The sequence below is a fragment of the Canis lupus genome, chromosome 5 (assembly GCF_003254725.2).
Source record: "Canis lupus dingo isolate Sandy chromosome 5, ASM325472v2, whole genome shotgun sequence".
Classification (NCBI taxonomy): Eukaryota; Metazoa; Chordata; class Mammalia; order Carnivora; family Canidae; genus Canis; species Canis lupus.
In genome coordinates, this window is record NC_064247.1 from 16,108,184 (window position 1) to 16,136,144 (window position 27,961).

The 27,961-nt window shown below is 54.7% G+C and overlaps 1 protein-coding gene across 1 annotated transcript in view; it reads left to right on the forward strand.

Annotated features, from left to right (window-relative positions):
• Positions 1-27,961, forward strand: part of DSCAML1 (DS cell adhesion molecule like 1) — a 344,526-nt gene that overhangs the window by 255,219 nt on the left and 61,346 nt on the right. Inside the window, 6 exon segments of the mRNA XM_025465371.3 lie at positions 372-547; positions 549-669; positions 2,325-2,597; positions 11,955-12,233; positions 12,624-12,743; positions 13,595-13,771. Of these exon segments, the coding sequence (XP_025321156.1) occupies positions 372-547; positions 549-669; positions 2,325-2,597; positions 11,955-12,233; positions 12,624-12,743; positions 13,595-13,771 (1,146 nt within the window).

Consider the following 27,961-nt stretch of genomic DNA (forward strand, 5'->3'; position numbering starts at 1 on the left):
TCGAATCCAGGAGTCATAAATCCTGTGCAATAGTAATGGGCACCTCACAGGGTTCTGTGGGTAGCGCCTGAATCGATGTATGTGAAAGGTTTTTTTGTTTGTTTGTTTGTTTGTTTTTTATTCATGAGAGACACAGAGACATAGGTGAGGGAGAAGCAGGCTCCTGGCGGGGAGCCCAATGGGGGACTCGATCCCAGGACCCCGGGATCACGACCTGAACTGAAGGCATATGCTCAACCACTGAGCCACCCAGGTGCCCCTGAAAGTTGGATCTCATTGTCACGGCCACTGCTTGGCCTCCTCCCCAGCTGCTGGGGCCGGGGGTGGGGGGTGGCTCGGTGACCCTGACGGGGCCTCCTCGCTCCCTGCAGATGGCACGCCCCGCATCGTCTCGTCCTTCAGCGAGAAGGTGGTCAACCCCGGGGAGCAGTTCTCGCTGATGTGTGCAGCCAAGGGCGCTCCGCCCCCCACCGTCACCTGGGCCCTGGACGACGAGCCCATCGTGCGGGACGGGAGCCACCGCACCAACCAGTACACCATGTCGGACTGGCACCACCATCAGCCACATGAACGTCACGGGCCCCCAGATCCGCGACGGCGGCGTGTACCGGTGCACCGCGCGGAACTCGGTGGGCAGTGCTGAATATCAGGCGCGAATAAACGTAAGAGGTGCCTGTCTACATTTAAATATCAGAATAGGCTTTTGAGTTCCTTTGCCATCTCTGTGGTTCCCATTATTCTCGTGGTGATTAGTACTTATTATTAACTGTCATTTTGCTTTTAGTAGCGGTCTCTCTCCTCTCTTTCTCCCCCCCTTCCCCTGCCCTCGGTGAACCCCATCATCCTTTCTTGTGTGTGCATGTGTCTGGTATAGTTTGCCACCCCCCTCACCCCCCCCATGCGTTCTCATCCCCTCCTCCTTCCCCTTCTTCTCTCCCAGTCTGACCTGCCCCCCTTCACCCCATTCCTCCCCATCAAATCTCTCTGGCCCCAGTTACCCTCAGCACTCCACTAGCAACCCCCAGCCCCACCGGGGCCTTGTAAGGACAAGGATGGAGATGGGGGCAGTGGGGCCAGGCTTGACCTTTGAGAGGGGTGTCCATCAAAGCTGTGTTCCCAGTCCTCCCACTGAGCCATCCCCTAAATGCTCCAGGAGGTGTAAGCAGCCGGGAGCCAGGGTGCTACCTTCCCCCCAGTTTCCTCCCTACCAAGCCCCAAGCCATCAAGACTGGGAGGCTCGGGCTGGGTGGGGGGAAGCAGTTCAGGTGATCATCCCCGTATCTCAGCTCTCCACATCACTGTGGTGAGAAGAGCCCCCTCTGAAGCTCTTAGCAGCCCTGTCAGGTCAGACTGGTCCTCATCTGCCTCTCCCAATGCCCCCTGACCCAAGGGCAGAGGAGGAGGGGGCAAGGGGCACTGATGGTTGCCAGGGAGCAGGGGTTCGTGCTAAATTCACCTGTGCCGGTTTTCCAACCCCACTTGAGTAAGGTGGCCTCTCATTTGGTGACCCTCCTGCCTTCTCTGAATTGCAAGTGTCAGGGCTACAGGCTCCTGGGACCCCCTGGCCCGACCCCTCATCATCTGGGTAGGGAACCTGAAGCCTGGAGCTTCTCGCTAGATGTAAAGAGAAAATTGTTCCCATTCCAGCACTGTCCCTGCCTGGTGGCCTCTGAGCCCCCTGTACCACTCCCACATGGCCACCTGCCTAGCAAGCCAGCTGAAGATACCCCCCCACACACATACACAGCATGATCAACATCCCCCTTTTAGGGCCCCTTCTCAGGGACCCACAAAACGCACTTACCTTTTTGGAAGAAAATCATCAGCTTATCCACTGAAGACCTTCCTCTACCGTCTTTTAAATATTTAATGTATGTGAGATCCTTTTTGTACAAGACCATTATATGCAAGTTGAATGAAAATAACAAAATCTCCACATTTCCGTTGTAACCCCCAAATCTTAATCTCCTTGTAAATGAGGACTCGCCCTCCCAAATCCCAGTCACTTCTTAGGAGGTTCACATACCCCACTCACCTCATTAGGGGGGTGGATTCTTGCCCCAGGCAGGAACAGAACATGTCTGTTTGCAATTACTTGAAGCTAGTAACAGGGAGTCCTGGAGAGACCAGCTCCAGCCTTTGCCTTTAGCCTTGCAATAAAGGCCTCCCCCCACCCCTATGCCCCTGCCCACTGAATTTCCATCCCCTGATAGTTTCAGAGCCAAGCAACTGAGAAGAGAGTCACAGGGCAGCTCCTGGCTGTCCCTGGCTCACAGCACCGCTTGTCCCTCCTCTGCTCCTCCTCCCTCCTGACTCCTGCCCAGGCCCCCCCAGCATCCGGGCGATGAGGAACATCACAGCTGTCGCCGGACGGGACACCCTCATCAACTGTAGGGTCATTGGCTACCCCTACTACTCCATCAAGTGGTATAAGGATGCCTTGCTGCTGCCCGACAACCACCGCCAGGTGGTATTTGAGAATGGGACCTTGAAGCTGACGGATGTACAGAAGGGCATGGATGAAGGGGAGTACCTGTGCAGTGTCCTGATCCAGCCCCAGCTGTCCATCAGCCAGAGCGTCCACGTGGCTGTCAAAGGTAGGCCTCCCTCAGAACCAGAGCCCACCTGGTGGCCCGGGACTATGGCTCTCTCCCCAGCTGGCTGCTCAGACAACAGCAGCAGGCAGTCCTGAATGAGTGGAAGGCCAAGGAAGAGAGGGTCCTGACCTGGTGTTTAGGAGAAAGGCAGCAGGGGGGCCGAATGAAGGCAGACAAAGAAGGCCATGGGTTCCTCTGCATCTGGTTCCCTCTACAGGCCGCAGGACAGTGTGCAGGGATCCAAGAGGCACGAGGGCCCAGTGCCACACACAGAGGAGGCAGGTCACCCTCTGGGCAAGAGGCCCAGGTCAGAGATGGTGGGAAGCCCCATGACGTCAGCAGGAAGCCACCAGAGGCCAACAGGAGGGGGCAAGAGGCAATTGCCAGGAGAGACGAAGCAGCAGGAGGCTGGGTGGAGGGAGCCCATACTGGGTGCCCTGACTCCCTTCCACCTGCTAATGCTATTTGAGGTCTACAGAGTACTGCCTACAAAATCCTCCTCTGGACCAGGACCTTCATGCTGACCTGGGGGGTATGTGGGTAAACACAGGGGTTCTTAGCACAGTGCCTGGTACATGGTAGCCATTCTGTAAATGCCGGAGGATTCAATGAATGAATGAGTAGAACTAAAGAAATCAATGAACGTGTGAGCAATGACGGCTATCCCCTTGGTTCTAGGGCTGTGTGGATGCGCAAAGCTCCCTCCCAAATATGTTCTTTGGACCTGCCAGGCCTGGAGACTTTCTGAGGAAGTGAGTGGGAGCAGGGTGGCCCAGTTGCTCTGGGGCAGGATAGGAAGTGGGGCCTGCTAGGCCTGGCTGGGTTGGGAGGTCACTAATGGCCATAATGGGTAAAGGCCTGAGTGGGTTAAACCCATGGGAGAGCCTGAGGCTCTGGGCGCATGGAGAGGTCAGCCTGGGGCTCCCTGAGGGAGGAAAGAGGGCTGTGGTCACAAGCCACCATCCTGGTCTCTAGTACCAGGCTGTAATCATTGTCATAATAAAACAAATAGCACTGTGGTGGGCCCACCATGCACCAGTCCCTGTGGCTGGATGCTCTACATGCTTGGTTTCATTTAACCCCAGCACTATCCCCTTACCTAAGGCAGGTACCATTTTATCCCCAATTTCCAAGGCAGAAAGGCTGAGAGGCACAAAAAAATAAAAAAAATTAAAAATAAGGAAATTGTCATCTGGAGACAGAATGTTTCCTGGGCCTGCCTCACTCCAGGCCCTGGGCTCTAATCCAGAGCTGGGTGACAGGCAGGCTGGGAAGAATAAGGAAAGAGGCCTCTGGGACCCCCTGAGAGCAGGAAGAGAGACAAAGTCCCTGAGAAGGCTGAGAGCCCCTGTCACCTGGGCATCTGTGTCACCCCAGGGCAGCGAGGAGGGGAGGCCCCCTCCGTACCCCTGGGGACAACATGCACCAGGAGAGGAAAGCTGGCCTGACACGACACCCCCCCCCCACTGAGGGGGGCATAGGCAGAAAGAAACAGCAGAGGGTCCAGGCCTATGAAGGGGCCCTGGTACAGGGGAAGGCCCCAGTGAGTCCCAGACTCCTGAAGCAAGATGGAAGAGAGGCTTTGTTGACAGGAAGAGGGAAGTCTGGGAGAAGGGACAGCTTGGGGAGACCGAAGCAGCATTGGGTTGTGGTGATAGTGGCACATCCAGGTGCTAAGGGCTGGTGGACAGCCAGGCCACTGCACAGTAGCAGCCAAAGGCGGGGTGGCTACTTCTCTCCCCTGCCCCTTGTTCCCCGGGCTCATCCCATCGATGCCCAGACGATGCCGTGTCACACCTATCCTTGTGCATCCACCACCTGTCACAGTGCCAGACAGTGAGTGTTTCTTGAGCTGAAACAGCAGTCCAGGTTGGAGTGGCTTGCAGGGAGGCCTCACTTTGATCCCCAACAACTGTGGAGCTGGCCATTTCAAGCCTGGGGTGGGGGGTGACAGGAGACCCTAACAGCATCAGCCTCCCTGCCTCCTGCCACCACACCCAAGCTGGGCTGAGGGGCACCCTGGCCCCCTCCCGAGCCTAAGGCCTCTGACCCCGCACCTCCCCACCCTGGGGCCCCATGCCCCAGCAGGAGCCTCACAACCCCCAGGCCACATCCCCAAGCTTGGCCGCCGTGGAACAAGGCACAGCCCGCCTACCCCCTCCCAGCGTCAAGGGCTGCCCATATCCATTTCCGTTACAAGCAGTGGACCGAGAGTTTACATTGTAAACATCACATATTAAAACATCTAACCTTTGTTCCCCTCCCTTCGCCCGCCCGCACCAGTGAGCATTTGGCCAGGTTTTGTTGGCTTAAAAAAAAAAAAAAAAAAAAAAGGCTCTAGCAAGCCTCGGAGTACGCAGAACATCCAGAAAGCTGCTTCTGCTCATCAATTATTCAACCCCATTCAGGGAGTGATCAGTCCTAATGAATTGAATCTGATGCATTCCGTCTCAGCGACTCTCTGGGCCTGTTGTGATTGTGCTGAGCGACAAGAGGAAAGGGGGAGTGTGTGTGTGTGTGTGTGTGTGTGTGTGTGTGTGTGTGCACGCGCGCGCACACGCACGAGATGCTAGAGGGCAGAGCCCATGCACCAGGCATGTGTGTTTCCCACACCCAGCACAAAGCCTGGCTTCATCAGACGGCCTGTGTGTGTACAGGGTAGAGGCACATGTGCACACATCCCCTCTTCTCCCCGCCCTCAGGGTCTGAAAATCCAGCCCTAGAAGGACTGTGGTCACTTGTTTTCTCTCCAGACCAAGAAGCAGCATCTGCATGAGGGGCTCTGCGACCCCGTGGCCCGGCCGCTCTGAAAGCTCAGGTCCTTCATCCTCCCACTCCCTGACTCCCTCTCCCCACCTCATTAGAATGCACTTTTGCAGAAGAACCCATCAGAGCTGATTATGAGCACACTGCTTGATTAGCTGATGTGCTGTTCCAAGAGCTACTCAAGGAGGAGGGTGGAGGAGGTGCCCCTGGGCGTGGAATAGGGCCCTGACTCTGGGCGAGGAGGGCCAGGTCCAGAGGCAGCACCGCTGAGCCCACTGCTATCATCTGGTTGGGACATGCGTCCCACTCAGGGGATCAGAGCAGAGACCTGGAGTATAGGAAAGGGCAGGGTGGAGGTGAGATAGGGCCCTAGATGCTGGGGATCGATTAGAAGCACATCCCACCCCACCCCATCTCTCTGGGGGGCCATGCGTTCATGGACAGGAAGGGGCAAAAACCCATGCTGCTCCATGAGCTGGAAAAACAACTGCTCACTCCATTCCTTCTGGGGCTGCTTATCTTCTGATGAATTTTTCAAACACTGAGCTTAGAGCAGAACACACCAGACACACATGCACACACATGTGCAGAGCCCTATGTGTGTGAATGCACATGCATGTCCTCATTGGTACATACTATGTGCATGTCCATGCAACAAATACACAGATGCTAATAAGCTGTCCCCCGTTGTGCTTGGGCACACACGCGTGCTGGCAGTCACATGTGCATAAATGTTGGCTCTGTCCCTACCCTCCTGTAAGACATCATTCCTGAGCCACAAAAGGGGGCTGCAGGTGGTACCATATGAAACATTGCCCAAGTGAGCCTGCAGTGGCCCAGCAAGTTGGGAGGGCTGAGGGGAGACGGGGCGGGGGGGGGATGCTTTGTGGGCTGCTTGGGCTTCGGTGCATGTGACCCTGACTGGCAGGGGAGAGCAGGGCTGCAAGGAAGGCAAGTGCTCATCTCTGGGCGTCCAGAGACATCCTTGGCAGGATGCTAAGAGGAGGGCACGTAGATCCAACCTAGATTTGATGTCTTTAGGGCCCCCTGTAGCTGAAAAATAATGTAGCATAAAAGCATCTCTGGGCATGCGGGCTGAATGTTTAATTAACTAAGAAGGCAGGCTGCAACTGGGGCTCCTTGGCTTTAGCTCAGTGAGAGAACATCTCCATCCCCACATCTGAGCCTCTACGGGCCTCTGGAGCCAAAACAAGGACAGGAGGGGCTCTCTGCCCAAGTTCAGCAAGGCCGGGACTGGGAGGCTGTGCCAGGTCCCTGTGGAGAACAAGTGGAAGAGGACACACATACACTCGCTCCCGGATGCCCACACTCCCCACCCACCCACTGTCTTTCCCTGGCCGCCCAAACCAGTGCCTGCCATGTGCTTGGAGCCTTTGGAGGAGGGTCGTTTCCACCCTAGTGAATGGACTGGGGGTTTCTGTGATCATAGATTGGAGCTTAGGAAAAAGCTAGTCGCCTGCCATCAGCAGAGGTAAAGATTTGGAAGAGACCCACCAGAATCCAGAGGAAGGGGATACAACAGGTTCCATAGGGGCAGATAGCCCAGTTGTACTTGGGAGAGGGGGTCCCCAAGAAAGCTCCTGCCAGAAGCTCTATTCCCCAGCAGAGGGGCCCTAGCATATGGGAACAAGCTTCCTTTTGGGTAAACAGACGGGGCTCAAGATGATGATTGTGGTCACGGGGATGATGGGGACAGTGAGGTGGAGCAGTATCTACTAATTCATTCAGTGACATTTATTGCACACCCTCTATATTCTGGGCACTATCTTACAAATACAGCTCCGCTCAAGACAGACAAAAACCCCTGCCCTCAGGGAGCTTCCCTTCTGGTGAGCAAATGGATAATGCATAGAATATATAAAAGATACCCCATGTCAAATAGGGAGCAGGGATGAGAGTGCCAAGAGGAGGGGAGAGTGGCTGTGATTTTAAATAAAGTGGTCAGGGAAAGCCTTCCTGAGAAGAGAGGATTGTGTAAAAAAAAAAAAAAAAAAAAATATATATATATATATATATATATATATATATATACATATATATATATATAAGGCAGTTATTATTTTTCCTAATATATTAGAGGCTTTAGAGATTATTTGGTCCAATTCCTCCAGTTTTCAGATGAGGAAACTGAGGCTCAGGTCAGAGGTGAGGTGCATGGAAGGTAGAGTCTAGAACCCAGCTCCTGGGCATGGCGCTCTCCCCACCTACATGCTGATGCTCCAACACCTGCCCCCCCCCCCCCCCCGCAAGTGCAATCAATGAAAAGGCTCAGTCTCAATGAGAGATGATGAGAGACACCATAAAGTGTTTATGGTCTGGGCTGGCGGTCAGCACACTCTTGTACCGTGCAACACTCCCAAGCAGGTGACCATAAAGGCTTTCTGGTGGCCGGACACCTCCTAGACTGCCACAACCACTGTGCATTCCCAGCCACTCTGGCCTCTGGCCTCTTGGCCACAGTAGCACTTTGCTCCCACCCCGCCTCCCTCAGAGCAGAGCTGCCCTCTCACCAAAGATGACTGTGGCCAGGGCAGGGCTTCCGGAGACAGGACCGTGGGTTACATGGCCTCTGTGCCCCTACATTCAGGCTGGGTGCTGGGAAAATGCAAGAAGGGGCCCTTCGTGCAATCGACACCCAAGAAGTCCCTGGTCATCCCCATGATGGAGGTGGCCGCTGAGAACTCACGGCGCCGCCGAGAATGGCTTTCCTGGAGGTGGAAATGGACACACACACATCCAATTAGCTCACATGAACCTCGCAGCTTTAGGGAAGACGTTGCTGACTCACGGGTCAGGAAGCAGCCCCACATCTGGGCAGCTGCCCACATGCCCATCACGGAGCCCCCACACCCTGCTTCTCAGAGCCTCTCGCTCACAGGGCTCCTCCTGGTACTCAGCCTGTGAAGGAGCCAGGATCCCCAAACTTCCCTCCCCCTCCTGCTGTGCCTGCAGCTATGGGGTTTATCTGAACAGTAGCCTGGAGTCAAGAAATTCCATGAGCAGCTCTGGCCCCTAGCACTCCCACCAGAGAGTTCCTAAGGGGGCACTTCTCAACCACAGCATCCCACCTGCCCTGCCAGCCTTCATACAGCAGGGCCAGAAGGTGGACAGGGGCGCCAGGAGCCTGCCCTGGATCTCTGGCGAGTTGTCTGGCCATCCACCTCCCACAGGACAGTTGTGTTCTTGAGAGCTCTGGCCAAACTGGGCAAATGTCTGACACACAGCCCACCCCCACCCCGACCCCCTGCCGATGGATATTGGCCACCGTCTCCTTCAGTGGTTCTCAGTAGCCATCCATGTTATTCCCAAAATCCAGAAGGGAGTGACAGGCCCTGGTTGGCCTCTGCCTCATGGCTCAGCCTTTTCCCTCTCTCTCACCCCATGTACTTTCTACAGTGAGTGTGTCCTTTAGCTCTATCCTTAGCTCTGTCCAAGCCACCTCCTCCATGAGGCTGTGGTCACCCGGCCAGATGATACGTCTCACTGCTCAGAGTTCAGCATCTGTATATTCAGGTGGCGCTTGTCCAATAATCGTTAAGGGAAATCTCTTACCTTCTCTAGCAAATGATGAGCTCCTGGGGGTTCTATCTGTATTTTAAGCATGTTTCTACTTTCTCCAGCCCACACGGAGCATAATAATGCCTTCGCAGACTAGGCATTTCATAAATATTAGATGAATTAGTTAATTAATGAATTAACCTGCCTTAGTAACTTGTTCTATTATCCAAATCCCTTCTTACTGAGAGAGACAGTCTTCTCCTAGCTTGAGCTAAATCTCCCTGCCTAATTTTAATCTTTTGCTCTCTTGTTCTCAATGGAAATGGAGCACTTGACCGTCCATCCCCAGGGCATGGTCCTTCAGACTTGACAGCCCCTCAGCCCTCTCCTCTTTGGGAGAACCTCCCAGCTCCTTGCTTTGCCCACACATCCTCCTTTGCAGCCTGTCATCACTGCCTTGAGTCGCCCCTTCATCATGCTCAGGTGTGCCTAGGAGCCAATTCTGGGGCTATGGTAACAAGGGCCTGACCCCCCAGGAACGACCAAGGTGCTCCTAGCTCCTAAACCCAATAGCATAAATACAGTATCTTGAGGAACAGCATAGAATGTTCCTCTTTTTCTGGAGGGACCCCCATCCTGTGTTCTCCTTACCCCTTGCCCACCTGACAGTTAAGCTGCTGAGATGACCCAAGGAAATAGTATCCAAAAATAAGCTCATTCATTTACTCACCCAACAGGCATTTATTAGGCTCCTGCAGTTTGCCAGTTAAGTCCTAGTGACTGCCCTACAGTCTCCCATGGAAGGTGATGAGGCCAACCGCCACCCTTCCACCCTGTGACAGGTATCATGAGGAAGGTGTGTACCAGGTGCTGTGGGAGGAGTGCGGGCCTCATGGGAGAGCTAGTACTGAAGCAGGATCTGAAAGGATGAGAGGGCATTTGCCATGAGGTCTGCGGGCTCTAGCTTCCGGCCTCTGTGGGAAGGAGAACTAGACCAGGCCTGGTTCTGTTTGGCCTAAAGAAACAAACTAGAGGCAGATCTGGGTCTCTGCAACAGTTCCAATAAAAAGTCCAAGGAGGCCAGAAGCCTTGGTCTGATCTAGGTACCCAGACAAGCCGGAGGACGGTGGGGTTGGGGAGGGAGATCCACAGAACCCAATAGCAGAACCTCTGGGAAATCTCAACAATGGACTCTGGGCCATTATTAGAGTTAGGGTTCCAGAGAAATCTCCTGTGGAGATCCCTGAGGCCCAGCAAACCACCCAGAACCCTGGGGCCCCAAACAGGAGAGTAGAGAGCCAGAGATTGGGATGGGGAGATCCAGACGATGGCCAGAGCCCAGAAAACCTGGCTGGACTTTGGACCTGGATTTAGGCCCTTGGTGAAGCACACGCAGCAGGAATAAGAAGGATAAATACCCAGCTGTGTTCACCTAGGCACTGAGGGCTGAGTCTGGGAGCGGTGAGTGTTCCTGGTGTCTGATGGAGCCCCCATGGCAAGATAAAGAATAAGGTGGGAGGTGACACTGTCAGTTAAACACCCTGCTAAAGGGGATGGCTCATCCTCTCCCTCCTAAATGTCACTTCCTCTGGACCTAGGCTCTTGATCAAGAACTTTCCAAGGGATCCAAAAGGCTGCCAAGGGTTATTCTATGCCCACACCCTCCCACTCTGCTGGGGAAGCTCCCTGCTGAGCCCTGAAAATCCTTGGGGTGCAGAGAGGGCCTGGGCGTACATAGGATGCCACCCATCCTCTCCCTCAGGGCTCGCCCCTGTTGGTGGCCACCGTGGGTGGGCCTAGGGTGAAAAGCAGGAGGCTTCCCGGGGGTGGGAGGGGTAGCTAGAGCCTGGGAGAAGGCCAGAGGACTGTGGACAGCCTTGTAATTTAATTATTTGACTGAGGAAAGGAGATCTCATCTACTGGGTGCTCATCCTTGTTAAGCTAATTGTCTGTCTCCTCTCTCTTCTCCCCCCACTTGCTGGGGAAGTCACTGTGGCCTAATTGAGTTATCATAAAGATAATGGCTGATGCCCTAGCCAGAGCTGAGAAAGGAGGATCCCTGTCACAGAGGCTCAGGCTCCAGACAGGCCCCCCAGGGCCCAGAGATGTGGGCTGTGGGGCGGGCTGGATCTCCGGGGGGAGGGAGGCTGCGTGGATCCCGCTCAGCCCGAAGAACAGCAAACTGGTTGTCTCACAAAGAACAAGACTCCCTCTCTGCTCCTCCCTGCCACGAAGGGGAGCTCACTGATGACACAAAAGGGCCATTGGGCTGGGTGTGTCTGAAGCTTTCTCAGAGAGGCTCCTGGGCAGCATAAGGGAGGAAGCACGGATTCTGAGAACAGGGAGACCAAGTCTCAAAATCCCACTGTTACCTCTTAGGAGCTGGAAGACCGAGGGCAAATGACTTCTCCATTCTGAGCCTCAGTTTCCTCACCTGCACACTGGAGGTGGTTAAGCTACATCACATTACTGGGCGCGAGGATTCAGTGTGCTAACACTTGACAACAATGGATAGGGCTGGGGCAGGTGATGGGACCTCAACAGAAGGAGACCAGGAGATAGCACCCCGGCTTTTAGAGGCACAGCTGTGGGGTGTGAGCTGGGGACAGGCTCATACCGACCTTCTTCTGACCCCCAACATTTGAGGCACAGCATTCCCATCAATCCCAGGCCCCAGAGAGCTGATGTATCTTTGGGATGAGAAAGTGGCACTGGGCCATCGTCGAGGAGCAGCAGAGGAGTGAGAGTGAAAGCCGACCCGTGTCCACCAGCAGATGGGACTCAGGAAGCATATGATTTATCACCAGGACAAATCTGAGGGTCAGGATTAATGCAGGCCAGCCAACGCCCGACACAGAGACAGTGGGTCCAGGCCTGGGTGGGCAAGGGGATGAGAGCCAAGGGCCAGTGGCACCCCATGAGAATATATAGAACAAGGCATTAGTGGCCTTGGGGAGCTCTACTTACATCCCCAAGGGCAGGAGGAGCCCGGAGGTGAGGTAATGAGGAGGGCTGCTGGCCAGGCTGGGGCGCGTGGGGGGCCTGACGGCAGCACTCCCCTTGCCTCCCCAGTGCCCCCTCTAATCCAGCCCTTTGAGTTCCCACCTGCCTCCATCGGCCAGCTGCTCTATATCCCCTGCGTGGTGTCCTCGGGGGACATGCCCATCCGCATCACCTGGAGGAAGGACGGACAGGTGATCATCTCAGGCTCGGGCGTGACCATCGAGAGCAAGGAATTCATGAGCTCCCTGCAGATCTCCAGCGTCTCCCTTAAGCACAACGGCAACTACACGTGCATCGCCAGCAACGCAGCGGCCACTGTGAGCCGGGAGCGCCAGCTCATCGTGCGTGGTGAGCAGAGAGCCCAGTGGTGGAGGAGGAAGGCTCTGTCCGCTGCTAACCGTCTCCCTAGATTAGGGGTTTGAATCATGGGCTGAGGGAACATTGGCTCCAATGCAGGGGAGGGGGACATCAAAATCAAGCAGTTCAAATGTCTTAGTTTCCAGGCCAGGACACGCAGGCCCTGAGAGGAGAAGACCCCATTCAGTTGATCATTGCCAGGGTCGGAGCTGGGACGCAGAACTCCCAGTACTCAACAGAAGCCCTCAGCATCTCGAGTTTCAGAGTTAGGTGTTGCAAACTTGCCTGTGGTCCAGGTGGGGCTGGCACAGAATGGAGGGTTAGAGACCACGGAAGACCTGTTAGGTGATCTGTTTCTCACTACTTTCCCTCTCTCTGCAGTGCCGCCTCGATTTGTGGTGCAGCCCAACAACCAGGACGGCATCTACGGCAAAGCTGGCGTGCTCAACTGCTCAGTGGATGGCTACCCCCCGCCCAAGGTCATGTGGAAGCATGCCAAGGGTGAGCCCCTGGCCAGCCAGCGTCTCCAAGCACAGTCAGGGAGAAGGAAGTGGATGGGGCTTGGGCCTGTTTTCCTATGCACAGCTCCTAGCCCTGGGTGGGAGCCCTTTCTGAGCTTTCACAGGACTTTGAGCTATACTTGCTCTGGAAAGTATGCTCGGCCACCCTCGACGGTCTGCGGACTGGGGACAGCTATCAGGCCGACTCCAAATTTCCTCTAGTCCCCACAAATTGACCTATGTCCTTCCCTGTCTGCTTTCTCCAGCCCTGCCCACCCTGCTTGGGGTCCCAGAATCTCCTTGGCCCCTGTTTCTATTCTGGGACCAGTCAACCTATTCTGGGACTATGGTCCTTCTTGGAATCTAGCATCATCCCAAGGATATATTTGGTATCTGAGTCCCATGCCAACCTCTTGTCATAGACCTTACCCATCACTGACGCTGGGGGAATGAGGAAATGGTACCATAAAGCCCCCCTTGGAGAATGGCTTCCCTCTTTCCCTGGTCTTGGCTGTCCAAGACCAGGCAACTGCCATTTTAGGGTTCCATCTTGCCTTTGCCTGTGGCCAAGTGGCCTAAAGACAACCCTTTCTCTCCAAATTCGGCCCCAAAGCTCAGGGCCAAGGCAGGTGTTGAGCTGAGGCCCCCAACTCCATCTCCTGACTTGAGAGCTGGGGCAGGGCCAGACCTCTGCAAGTCTCTCCCTGTCGCCCAGAGGAGTACCTGGGAAATGCTGTAAAATGGCCCTAGGTCAGCAAGAGAAGGACATGGGGGCATCCTTGGGGCTGTTGAACCTGACCCAGCTTGCTTGCTAGCCTGGGCGCCAGCCCCTTAACAGCTGCCTCCTTCCAGGGAGCGGGAGCCCGCAGCAGTACCACCCAGTGCCCCTCACCGGCCGCACCCAGATCCTGGCCAACAGCTCGCTGCTGATCCGCCACGTCCTGGAAGAGGACATGGGCTACTACCTCTGCCAGGCCAGCAACGGCGTGGGCACCGACATCAGCAAGTCCATGTTCCTCACCGTCAAAAGTGAGTCCTGCTCCCGCGTGGTCCTAGCCCTCCACACAGGCTGGGGCCTGTCCCCACACTCACCTTGCCTCCCTGCCCAGCTGCCCCTGTTCCATCTGTGAGTGGGAGGCAGGGAGGGAGCCTTCCTGGTCAGAGGTGCACTCGGGACCCTCAGGTGGGGGGCTCAGAACCCCATGACCTTGGCCAAGTCACCTCACCTGTCTAGGCTCCAGCTTCTTCCCTGTGCTAGAGGTTCCTTTCCAGCCCACCCACCCCACCAGGCTGTTTGAATAACTGATCATGGGAAAGGGAAGGTATCTGGGGAGAAAGCCAAAAGAACAACAAAACTCATCACTCAGTGCTCTATGGCTTCTAAATCCCGAGACACAGAGCTGGCCTCATGGCCTCAGAAGCCCAAAATATCCCCAAATTCCATTCAGTCACACACAGGTATTCCTACCAGAGAATCCCATCCCTTTAGAGTCTTAAGGGTCTGTATAACGCTCCCCCCAACCAAATCGTGTCAGAGGAACAGTGTCCATCGGGCTCTGTGTCAGGAAATGGAGCACGGGCCGCGGAGGACAGAGGTAAGGGCCGGTGTGTTAGCACCAGACCAAAGCCAAGGGCGAATCCTGGTGCCATGTTGTAATCCTTGTGACCTCCGTGGGTTTGCTTGGCGTCCACATACGTTTCCTGGATAGAGAAAATGAGTCATCGTAGCGCCTTTCCTATCATGTCCTGTGTCAAGAGTGAGTCCGATAACACGTGTAAAGCAGCCAGTATGGTGACTGGCACCCAGTGAGCCAGCAAAGGCGTACACGTTGGCTGTCGGTCCCCAGCGCCCGGTGTGGGGTCCCCCCGCCAGGAATCAGAGCTGCTTTATCGCCTGCCAAAGCCCGCGTTCAGCTCAGCACTAGACGGGGAAGCCCCGGCGATCGATGCTCGCGGAGCTCCGGGCGCCGGAATCCCCGCCCTGGGGAACCGCTTCCCTCACACTATCAAAAAGCACTTTGTCCTTAATAAAACCAGGCAATCAATCTACATCCCTCAGCCCGGGAGAACTTCGCTAATTCTGCCTGCGTGAGGTGAGAGGACTAGCAGGCCCTTCAGCAGCCGTCCCTGGAATTTGATCCTTTCCTCCCCACCGTCCGCAGCACGCAGAAACCCAAACCCGGAGGCTTTTTTTTTCTTTTTGTTCTTTGCTCTTTCTTCCCGAAGCTAAGGGACTGCACCAAACAAGCGTGGCTGTGGCTCTGTGGCGCCCGGCTTGTGGGATGAGGGGGACACGGGCGACCGGGCGGGCAGGAGGTGGGCTGTGCGGGGAGCCTCGGGTCACAGCAGGCTGTCCCCGGTGTCCTGGAGGGATCCTGGGCAAGTCGGCCCAGCTCGCGGCCCTGCGCTTTTTCTGTGCTGTCTACACAGCTCGGCCCGGCTATACAGCACCCGGAGATACTCAGAGGAAGCCCGTTTTGTAAATCCGTGTGCGACACACACACACACACACACACACACACACATACACACACACACACACACACACACACACACACACACACACGGTGGTGCGAACACCTGGCGCCCTCTTCCCCAGGAGCTTCTTACCTCTCCCATCACCTGTGGGCGGAATCTGGCCCTTGTCCCCTCCTGCCCTCGCCCTATTTGCAGCCGCCTCGTCATCCTTCTTTGCTTCCTTCCACAGCAAGGCACACGCACACGCCTCTCTCACATCTACTCTGTCTCACAGACACCTCAGGTCATATTTTCCCACTCACCGCACCCCCCTCCCCGCTGCCTGTGACTCGGTGTCTCTCAGCGCTTCCTCACCCAGCCTCTACCCTGCCACCAGCCCCAGCCGACAGCTGTCCTCCAGCTGTGCCGTCTCATACCCCCTCACATGCGTGGGCTCCTTACATGGCCTTTTCCTGACATGCTTTCTCTGTCGCAAACGCCCCCTTGCATCCCAGCCCCATGCTCCCCAGTGACCTGCCCAGCCATGCCAGGGTCAGCAGGACAGGAGGAGCAAGGCCAGGGGCATTTGCGGCCCGAGGGCAGGCGGAATGGGAGGGCTGAGCACGGCATGGCCCCTCTGTGGGTCGGAGGGTCTGACCGCCCTTCTGTAGCAGCTGGAATCACTCTACACAGACCCGAGGAGCCAGAAGGAGCACCTGTGACAGTCTGACAATGTTGATGAGCTGGGAATGGGCACTGGGGTGGGGCACAGGTGCTCCCAATTTTCTCTAGAAACTTCCTCCACTCTGCCTCCTGCTGTGTCTACACAGGCCTCCTGTTCTAGGTAACCGACCCCCCGCTAGTCCCCTTGCACGTCCCCGCAGCTGCTCTGCCCTTTCCTTCTTCATTCACCCTCAGCCTTCTCCCTCTGCCCAAGCTGACTTCAGTTGAAAGGGCATAGGAAGGTGGGGAAGAACCTTCAGGCCCCGGGCGTGTGAGTCACCCTTGGGATTGTGGGGGGCAAGCCATACCTAGCCAGCCCTTACTCCATCTCAAACACTCACCACCACCAACGCTCCCCTCACCCACTTGCAGAGCTAGCAATGGGAAGACTTGCCATTGCAAGGCCTCAAAGCCAATTTCAAGGCTTGTGTCAATGCACGCTCAAGAAAATGTTGACTCCACCCTGTTCACAAGACCTCATACTTCTGTGAACTCTCAGAAGGCAAACTGACCCTAATCCCCACTTTAGCCAAATAGAAGAAAGGGACATACATCATAAAAAGCATCCAAGTGTCAAGCTGGACATTTGTGATTGGCTTCTGTTGGGGAGTGTCTACACCGTTGATCCCCAGTTTCCAATGATAACTCAGTAGATCTTCACTGAACACTCACTAAATAGGTCCACTGAAACTGCGTGACTAAGAGCTTAGTCTTTAGAACCAGACAGACATGGGTTCAAATCCCAGCTCTGCCACTTGATAGCTGTGAAGTCTTGGATGTTGATCTCTGCAAGCCCCAGTTTCCTCCTCAATAAGTTTGGGATTATAATGCTTTTGACTCATCAGAAACGTTTAAAGGAGACATGTGCTTACAGCCATTAATATAATACGTGGCACCAAATACACATGCAATAATTGTTAGTAATCGTTCATTTTAGGTGCTGAAAATCTAGTGATGAATAAGACAGAGTTGAGGTTTTCAGAAAAATTTTTTTAAAGATTTTTATTTATTTACGAGAGACACACAGAGAGAGGCAGAGACACAGACATAGGGAGAAGCAGACTCCCTGCGGGGAGCCCGATGCAGAACTCGATCCCGGGACCCCGGGATCCTGACCTGAGCCGAATGCAGATGCTCAACCACTGAGCCACCCAGGCGCCCCTGTTTTCAGGGAATTTAGAATCTTGAGGAGAAGGTAAACATATACCTCAAACAATCATCATGAACAACATGATAAGTGCCTTACAATGATACAAATAAGGTGATACGATGAGAATCTGGGATGGAAAAATTAATTTTAACTTTGGGGTGAATGAGGAAGTGTCAAGAAAAGCTCCACCAAAGCAATAGTGTCTAAGTGGGGCTCGAAGAACACAGGAATTCTGACAGGAACCAGCAGTGACAGATGTCATTCCATCCCGGAGGGGAAAGCATAGCAAGGGCGTGGAGGGAGGAAAGTCCATGAGTGTCATCTGGTGAGCTAGAAGCTTAGGTATCTGGTAGAGACTGAAGGAGGATGGACAGGGAAAATGAAAGGTCAGGTGCTTATGGGCTTTGGAAGCTAAGCATTTTCTTTCTAAGTAGCATTAGACTTTTGATACCAGGCAGCAAACTGGAGATCCAGGAACCCAAGGGGTCTGGTGGGAGTCCGAATTCCAGAGCTGATTCTTGCAGAATTGCCATGTAGAGCCTTTCCTCAGGGCCCTGGGGTGCAAAGGGCATGTTAGGGTGGGCAGCTGGTCTTCTAATCCCCAGACATCCTTGTTGGCAACCAACCAGGCCCGATTGGCCTCCACTGCTCTCTGACCCCCAGAGCGTTGGTGTGAGCTGAGCCCATGATCACCTGAGCTTATAGCCCAGCCTTATACCATCCTAGGTCAGCACTTCATAGTCTGTAGAGCTCTTCCTATGCCTAGCCTGTGAGGTCAGCAGCCAGTAGCTCCTTCCTAAAGAAGGTAAGGCACTGGGTCAAGGTCATTGGGTGGTATAGTCCTAGCTGAGACCAGAACTTGCCTCTGGGGACTCATGGTTTGGTAGGAAGAGCAAGACCCAGGGGCAGAAGATGTTGGTCCTGGCTCCACGACTCACCAGCCATGTATCCAAGAGCCATTCCCTTCCCTTCTCTGGGCCTCGGCGTTCTCATCCATACAATAAGAGGTCTGCATTAGAATCTGGTCACTAGCTGTTTCCAAGACAGTGTGTGCATGGTCCTTTCAGGACAGCAGACCTCCTCCCAGAGCTTGGTTAAAAGTAAATGTAATTAACAGAAGAAAATACCACATCCAGCTACCTTTTATCTCCCTTTTAAAACAGAGAGAGAGAGAGATAATGACCAAAAGGAGGAGAAAGCAATCCCTCCTCCAATTGGCACAGAGGGAAAAAAAAATAATAAACCATCTTCAAAAAGAATGCTTTACGGAGAGGCAGGTAAAAAGCCAGGCTGCTTAGTCTGGGGTACAAGGGGCTGGCTGTGTTTTGATGTTGCCACCACGTGGCGGTGCCTCCCTGGACTCCGAGGGCCTCTTATGCCGCGGTTACCTGATTAGACAGGTTCTGTTATATCCCCCAGACTCTCCTCCACTTTGTAAAGGCTCCAGTGATTGGGCCGAGGCAGAACCCATGGCCAATTAAACCCATAAGGGCTCTTTGTTTGGTCTGAGTTTTGATTTGTTTGTTTAGCAAAATGTCAGACCAATTAAAGCCAGATCCAAGAGCCCTCCACGAGCACACACCCAGCTGCAGAGTCACGGGAAGGCAGGAGACAGGAGAATGGAGCCTAGTGAGGACTGGAGGAGAGAGGGGGACCACACTAGGGGGGAAGCCCCGGGCCTGGGTAGACAAGATGGCCTGCTCGCGGCTGACCTCTGGTGCAGCACAGCAGGCAGGATACAAAGCCTTGGAAAGACAACCGCATATCCCTTGACCCAGGTGGTCCTAATTTCAAATTTGCCCAAAGGAAATTCTTCCTTGTCAGGCAGAAGCAGCACCTCCCTCAGACCCAAAGCCTAGGGCTCCTGCTCTAGAATGTTCTTCTGCCCTCATCAGCCCCTGCCCCTCCCACAGGGCAAGGAGTCTATGGCCAAAGGAAATGCTGCCCAGAGCCCACAACTCCCTTTCTAGACCACATTCCAGATGCCCAGAGAATTCCTTGCCCAAAGACCCCAACCCAACTTCTAGGATCTTCCACAGTGTCTTCTGATCTGTCCTCCCAAGGAAGGGCCCCTAGACCTGAGGGATGGCTGTTTTCAGGGCGTGCAGAAGGAGCCTGACTGCGTAGGTTGGGAGGCCCTCTCAGCACACGGGAAGAAACAGGCAGGAAGAAGCCAAGCAACTGGCCCAAGATTTTTCTCTGTGGTCCCTGGTGGTAGGGCCTATCTCCTCACCAGACCGGAGTTCCTTGAAGGCGGGGCTGGTCTTCCCTTCTCTCTGTGGGAATGCCTGCCTCTGGCACCCAGCTCAGCAGAGGCCTCTGCCCACTCTGGCCTGCCTTGTTGGGAACAACAGGCCGACTGACCCCAGCCCTTAGGTCCAGTCCAGTCACACACGGTGCCACAGGTCATGCCCTGGGTGCTCCCCTCTGCCCTATGAGTCTCCCTGATTGGCTGAGGGGTGGATGGGATGGCCCCTCTGTTGGATCAGCAAACAGCCAGGGGAGGAGGCAGGAAAGCACAGTGGCAGGCAGCAGAGCAGGACAATGTTTGGCCTCTGAGTCGCACTGGCCTGGGGCTGACACTGGCCCTGCCATAGCCAAGAAGCTTGGCCACAGTATTTATTTGCCACCCCAGGACTAGTCATCAATCACCCTCACCTGCCCAGCCTTAGGGCAGCTGAAGGAGCCCCACCCTGGTCTGTGCCAAGCCTGGGATCTGGCCTCTCATAAAAGAGGAAGGGAGAGGAAGAGGGAATGAGCCACTGCCATCATTTCCATGGCAATGATTATCCCACTGGCTCTCTGGCCTTATTGATTTTCAGACTTTATAGAATAAGGAGCAGCACTTTGTTCCTGCTTCATCAAACAGGGGTGAGCAGAGAGGCTGGACACACACCCAGTCTCCAGGTCAGGCTCCATCCTGTTCTCCCCACCCCTAAAGCACACCCCCAGAGGTCTGCAGCCTTGGACAAGCCCAGGCTCTCCCTACCATATGCGGGACCCAGGGACACCAAAGTGAATAGATGGCTTAGGGGACAGGATGGCCCCCAAGCAGGGAGATGGCAGTCCCACTTCCTTGCCTCAGTATCCCCCACTACACCCTGAGTAAACTGGGTCAATCACTTTGTCTCTCTGGACTCACTTTATTCCTCTGCTAAGAGATGTCCCAATCCCTCTCTCCCCTTCCCACAGCCCCTAAGACAGTAGCAGAGCTCAAGAAATGGGCCACCTCTCCGTGCCCATGGAGACCAGGGAGGGCATGTGTCGCCAGTTCCAGGACCTTACTTCCAGAAGCCAGAGCCCTCAGGGCTTCAGGGGGTTATAGAAGACAAGTCTCTTGGGACGCCTGGGTGGCTCAGCGGCTGGGTGCCTGCCTTCGGCCCAGGGTGTGATCCTGGAGTCCTGGGATCGAGTCCCACATCGGACTCCCTGCAGGGAGCCTGCTTCTCTCTCTGCCTGTGTCTCTGGTCTGTGTCTATGTCTCTCTTGAATGAATTTTTTTTAATGTTAAAAAAAAAAAAGAAATAGAAATAGACAAGTCTGAACCAAAGAAACATGGGAGATCTTCCTGATCTCAAGAGACCAGTAGTGTCATTGGAGCAAATCATATCACATGCCAAACCTAGCCCCGAAAGAGTCCTTTGTACAAGGTTTCAAGGTAGAATGAAAGTCTCCAGGTGGAACAGCCCCCTTCCCTGGCCTCTCTTCTCACCATGACAAGCCAGGTCCCCTGACAAGCAGAGGAGGGTTTCATTGAAGGGACAAGAGGAATGCTCTGCCTGTGTGACCTCCACTCCCGGTCTGAAAGTGGGACATCTCGTACTCAGGCTCATTTGAGCCCTTATCTCCTTGTTCGAGGCATTAGGCAGTGGTGGCAGGCAGTCCCCATGACCAGGAGCACAGGAGAGCTTCCAGATGGGTCTGGGCTCTAAGGTGTCATTCAAGGCTTACCTGAAGTTCGGCTCCAGCAGATCTGATGAATAACAGCATTCTGTGCATCCTACATGCTAATCAAGAAAAAGGTACAGTAAACATTCTGAGACACAGGGAGCTGGGGTTATCACTGGGTGGCTCAGTTTACTGGAGAAGAGAATGCAGGCAAGCAAAGAGCCGAGGCAGTACCTCCAAACCCTAAGTCGGGAGCCCAGATGTGCTCCCCCAGTGATGATCGAAGCCTTTCTGAATGGTAGGGGCGGAACAGATTGGTAAGTCAGCCAAGCAGCAAACAGGCACTTCCTGATTAAATCACCACTCCTGCCCCCCAAGGAACTTACAGACTAGCGAGGAAGCTGGAACCAACCTTCAGGAAGAACAGCAAGATCATGTGCCAAGGGGTCTGACACTACAAGTGCAATGTTACATCAGGGAAGGAAAAACCCAGCGTGGACAGATGTGGTCAGACAGAGCTTTCTAGGGGAGGGGGACTTGAGCCTTGAAGAAGAGGGGGCAGAAGGAATAGCATGAGCAAAGGCACTGGGGTAGGAAGCTGTGTGGGAGGCCATGAGGAGAACCTCTAATGAGAGGGTGGCAGCCCGGGATGAGGGGGAGAGCTTGTGAAAATAGTGGCAGGTGACACTAGGATCCTGGGCAGGGAATGGAGAGAAAGGGGTAATCTGAGAGTCATTATGAAGGAACAAGTACCAGGCGCTGACGATGGGTTGGACAAGGAGCCAGGGGGAAGAGTCAAGGCTTGAAGCCGAGATGAGCAGCACCATGGTGCCACCGGGAGAAATGCAGTAGATGAGAATGGAGAGATGATGTGTCCACTTTGGTCAGGTCCAGGTGGGATGACGGGGTGCTCTGAGGCAGCCGGACCCTGACTGGCACTCCACCAGGATTTCTGCCGACAGCGGCGTGCTGGCCCAGACACAATCCCCACGCCCCTTAGTGACTCACAAGTCACTGGGTAGCTGGCAGGTGTCCCGTCCTGGGCTAGAAAGGATGAGACTGGTGGGCAGACCGGAGAATCCCCCCAAGCCCTACTCCCACCCCATCCCTGCCTTATCCCTGCCTAGGCCTTGGGGCCTCCAGCCCCTGGAGTACCAGGCTTCTGTCTGGCCTCTCAGGTCTACGCAGTCTCAAGATGTGGTGGGATTGAGATTCTGGAGATTTTCTCCAGGTCATGTTTGCTCGCGTCCAGGCCTGCCACTGTTCGTTCAGTTTTCAGTAGTCACGGAGCACCCGCTGAGTGCCTGTCCCTGGGGTCGGGGGTAGGGGTGGAGTACGTGTGGCCCTGGCACAGTCGCACCTGCTTGCCTACTGCCAGCCTGAGCGTGGGTGGGAGTGTGACGGGGAGTGGGCTCCCCATGGCACAGGTAGAGCAGAGTCCACGCAGCCTCCACCCCAAGGAGCCCCCTCCAGCTCCACAGTTGTCCTCACTGGCACTTGGGACAAAGATCTCTCTCACTCACCGGATCCCTGTATGACTTTCCCAGGACCTCTGTAACAAAGCACCACAAACCAGCTGGCTTAAAAAACCAGAAATGTACTAGGAGGTGAGAAATGCAAAAGGAAGGTGTCAGCAGGGCCGTGCTGCCTTCAGGCTCTAGGGGAGCCCCTTGCTTCTTTGGGTGGCTGCCAGCAGTCCTCGGGTGGTAGGTGCACCACTCCGGTCCCTGCCTCCACCCCACGTGGCCTTCTCCCTGTGTGTCCTCACACCACTGTTCCTCTGAGCCTGCCCCTTCTATGGACACCAGTCACGTTGACTGGGGGGCCCATCCTGCTCCAGGAAGATGACATCTTAGCTTACATCTTGATTGCATCTACAAAGACCCAATTTCCAAATAAGGTCACGTCCACAGGTACCAGGGTTAGGACTTGACACATGTCTTTGGGGAGACACGATTCAACCCACAACGATTCCTGCGCCTGGTGATTTATTCGATAACTTCATGCTTTCCAGAACTCTGACAGCTGAAATGTCATCCCTTCCAACATCCTACAACTGTCCTTGTCTAAATGCAACCAGTCTCCTAACCGGAAACTCCTATGTAGGGAATTCTAGAGCTGGGGTCAGCAAGGTGGGCCTGAGGCCAAACCTGACCAGCTGCCACTTTTGCTGGAAGGCAGCCACTCCCACTCTTCCCGTCTTACTGTCCCTGGCTGCTTTGGAGCTACAAGGGCAGGGCTGAGTAGTCTTAACAGAGATCTCTGGCCTGCAAAGCCTAAAATGTTTGCTATCTGGCCCCTTACGGAAAAACGTTGCTGGACCCTGCTCTAGGGTATGGGCAGCAATGACCCAGCAATGACTCCCAGAAGGGCCTTCCTAGTAACTCAAGATGGCATGGCATCAGGATTCTGATGTGCAGGGTAATTTCAGAGTTGAGTGTTCTCTCATCTCTAAAATGGGAATAAAGGGGATCCCTGGGTGGCTCAGCAGTTTGGCGCCTGCCTTCGGATCCTGGGCGTGATCCTGGAGTCCTGGGATAGAGTCCCATGTCGGGCTCCCTGCATGGAGCCTGCCTCTCCCTCTGCCTGTGTCTCTGCCTCTCTCCTCTCTGTGTCTCTCATGAATGAATGAATAAAATCTTAAAAAAAAAAAAATTAAAAAAAATTAAATGGGAATAAAAATACCACTCACTTCGGTCGGAGGGAAGAGGAGGGGGGCAGTATTTAATGAGGTAATTCACTTAAAGTATTAATCAAGGCACATCGCAGATAACAAACATTCAATAGATGTTAGCTATTTTTATGATTACTAATCATTTTCCCAACATTCTGGGGAGAGAGGAGGACCAGAGGCAAGGGAGAAGCAGGTCCCCACCCTGACATGAGGACACCCCTGGAGTCTGCTCTTGGATTCCGTGGCAAGCAGCCAAGAGAAGTACTGACCCCGTTTTAGAGCTGGAGAAAGCAAGGCCTGGAGAGTGTGAGGGTCTCAACTGGGAGAGAGACACACACACACACACACACCCGGGAGCAGAAGCAGGTCCGAGGTCCGAGTCTCAAAGATCCCTCCCCTTCATGACCCTCACCGCAACCCCCTTCACACACGCACACAGGCAGTGGGCAGCTAGGGTCCCATGGGCCCCCGGCTCCCCGGGCATCTCCCCACCACCTCTCAGAGCGAAGCTGATTGCTTCCATGCAATTTGAATTCATCTCATGCTTCAGGTGGAGCTTGGCTAATCAGGGGAGACATGAAGCCGAAGTGGGTGCAATCAAATTAACAACGCCAAGGCCCTGGCTCTTTAAGGAGGGACAAAACAAAGCAGACACCAGAAGGCACCCCCGCCCCCCCTCAGCGCCCTCCAACCAGCTCTTCCCTGGGGAAGCCTGGAGCTGCTGCCTGGCTGAGCTCAAAACGCTGCCACCCGCCCCGCCCCAGGCCCACCACCCCGCGTGCCAACAATGCCCCTTTGTGGCGGCTTATCTCACACCGCCAAACAGGGCTACTGGTCTTGTCGCAATCTTGTTAACAAGGAGGAGACACAAGCCTTTGGGGGGAGGGAGGGGAGTGGGCTGTGTTGGGGGAAGGAGGGGCCCACTCACCTCAAATGGGTACATGTAATCCTTTCAGAAACAAAAGATGAGAGCTTCTGAGCCAAGAGGCTCCCTTCTCCTCTGACAAGTGGGTTTGTAGAGCTCTCAAGAGCCTTCCGGGTATCTGCTGTCCCCTAGAAAATCCTTTCCCCGGAGGGCAAAGAGGGGAGACATCCAGAAAACCATTTTAGCATGCCCAGAGCATCCTAATTAGGGAAAAGCTCAGTGCGAATCCTAAAGGGATTTCAGTTAGACTCTCAGAAGGACTTCCTGAAAAAGTGAACTTCCTTGGAGAGAGTGAAGAACCACAGGACTTTGCTGCCCTTCCTCCAACCCTATTGGCTTTAAGACTGTCTTCCCTGCAGCAGAGGAAGGACCAGAGGGCGTCTAGTAGAATGGGAGGTGGAAGAGGAGGGGCATGTGCCCTCTCGGTTCTTCCTCCAGAGCACGTGTGAGCATCACCCAGGTGGGAGTGGCTCTTAAGGAATACTGCCGCTGGGACCCACCCTGGACCAATTAAATCAGAGCCTCTGGGCATGGGGATTGTGCCATAGGTTTTTTTTGTGTTTTTTTTGTTTTTTTTTTTTTTTTACTTTCCAGGTAATTTGTCTAGGAAGCCAGGCCCGAGAACTTCCTCAACCCTCTCCCCCAGACCTCCCACCCAAGGGAGCAGAATAGCCCAACCCCTAGGTCTCCTGGATCCCAGACCAATCCCCACCCCCAGCAATTAACAGCATTTCTCTCCAGAGAAGCCGGGCTCTTTGCGCTCCCATCCCTGGCTCCTGCTCCCCTGTCTACTGCGCTTCTCTGGCCTGTGTCACATGGTGGGTAAAACCATAGGCACCTGGGGTGAGTCCTGGCCCTGCCACTTGCTAGCCGGGTGAGCTTGGGCAGTTTACTTCTGTGAGCCTCAGTTTCGCCATCGGAGTAGTGGGAACCACAGGTTCCTGCCCACGAACGGGGTGGAGAGGCGCCCCGCGCTCCCCTTGGGAATTGCAGCATTCCATGCCTTTCTCACAGTTTATCCGGCCTCTCCCAACAGCCAGTGGTGCTCCCGTCCTATTTCTTTGCTCCTCTCCTTTGGGCATTCATAACTGAATCTTCCCTCCCTGGTGACTTGGGGACTTGTCAGAAACACCAGCTGAGCTCCAATCACCAGGCAGAAGAGAGGGAGGGAGACCAAGACAGAGGAAGCCTGACTCACCACCAGCTAACTCTTGCCCCCAGCCCCGGCCTGGCCTGGCCCAGCCCCACTCTAGTCTCCAGGCTCCTCCTGTGCTCCCCGCAGGGTTCATCTGCACTACGTCATCCCCACCCCGCTCCCTGCTCCTGGGATTCAGCCCAGAGTGGGAGAAAATCAAGCAGGCAGAAGGAGAAGGCTGAGATTGAAACCAGAGAAGAGGGAGCTGATGACTTGTCAGGGGACTTGGGGCTTGGTCTCTTTCCTGCCACTTACCAGCTGTGTGACCTTAGACAAAGCGCTTAGCCTCTCTGAGCCTCCGCTTCTCACTGGTAATGTAGGGGCTGATCACCCCAGGCCACCTCCTTACCCAGAGTGAAGCTCCTCCCAAAGGATGCTCCAGGGCTTTTGCAACCTGCAAGGGGCAGATTCCCGCCCCCCACCCCCCCACCCAGCCCATGCAGTGGGACCCCAGAGAAAGGCAGCTGCAGGAGCAAGGCAAGCATCTAGGAGCCCCAGATCTCCATCTCCAAGCCTGGGCTTGGTCGGAAAGTCTGTGGATGCTGGGGCGAGCAAGGAAGCAGAGCCTTCTCGCGGTGTTTTAAAAATCTATCAGCCTCTCACATCAAATTAAAATGTAAATAGCAGCTGGTCTGGGCAGGACCTCGGGGGTGACAGGAGCCGGCCTGTGAGTAATTTCACAGACGGGAACCGGTTACATCAGATTCTGACAACTGTCTTGTTTTTGAAATTGATTTCCTCTCCCTTAGGCTCGCTGCCCCAGGAGGGTCCTGGAGTTGGGGGGGGGGGGGGGAGTCGGGGGGGATCCTCCATGGCGCCTGCCAAGAAGGCCCCAGCAGAAGCAGGAGGAGAAAAACTGAAATTTCCTCTGGCTGTAAGGCAATGGCCTGGGTGCCAAAGGCCCAGCAAGGCTCCTCCCTGCCCCGGAGTGAGTCTAACTGGGGACCTAAGCAGGGGGACCCAGGGCACTGCTGGGGAACCGGGAGAGGTGCCCTGTGCTTGGGAGCTTCCCACAAATATGCTAGGCCCTGAACGAAGACGCTTCTGCCTCGGGGAGTCTCGCAGTCAGAGACAAGGTGCAAGGACACTGCAGTATAGGACAGGCACCGCGCTAGGGATGCTCCATGCCCATCGGAGGGACAACTGCAATGACATGGGGTGTCAGGGAAGGGGTCCCAGAAGTGATCTGTGACCTCTTCCAGGCTTGCCCCAATTCGGCCGTGCATCATATCAAGCACTGCACCAGGTGCCTGGGGCTGTAAAGCTTTGAACAAGACTAGCTCGGTTGACACAGAACTTCCCGTGGGATACCAGGGAAATGCCTCGCCCTCCCCACCTGAAGGGGCATTATTGGAAGGAGCTATGTATGAGAGGCAGCTGGCCTCCATGGGTCTCCATGATGCCTCTAGGCCCAGCCCCTCCCCGTTCCCAAGTCCCCAGAGAATCTCCCCCTGCACCCCTCTTTGTAAAAAGAAATTAGGTTTTCCTGGCTGTTAATTGAATTACACTGCAGGAAAGCAGAGAAATTGTATCTCATTAAAGCCTCCTGTGTCCTATTGGAGCATCATGTTGCCTATGTGGCTGCTATTAGCATTTGTCACAGAGGACTCAGCCCTGTGCATACAATCCCTTCTTCTCCACCCCCTGCTGGGCCCCTAAAGCTGCAGTCTACGATGCCTGTCCCTGGGGGTGTCCTGCTAGGGTTGCCCACCACGGAGAAGCCATGGTTCTTTGGTGACAGCCAAATTCCATTTTCCAAAGCCAGACACCATGCACGCACGGCAGACGGACAGACCGCAAGAGGTGGCCATTCCCTGCAACCACAGTAGCAGGGGCTTGGAGAGGGACGAACTGCCTTCTGGAAGCCTCGGTCTCCTCCTTTGAAAAATGGGGATAATAAGACATCTCGTGGTTGTTGCTGGAGTGGGGTGGGGGGAAATCATTGATCAATAAGCCAAGAGGCAAAGCATCCAGCTTATTGCCTGCTCCATCATGGGCATCACAGGTCCAGGGAGGCCATAAAGCTTAGTCAAGAAACAGGTCAGGACCCAGGCTTTGGAGCCAGAAATGTTAACATTAACATGTTAACTCATTAACATGAGTTAATTCGGTTAAAGCTCTAGAATACTGTCAGCACTTGGTACATGGTAAGTTTGCAGTAAAAGGTAATCATAGAAGAGTGTGTGTGTGTGTGTGTGTGTGTGTGA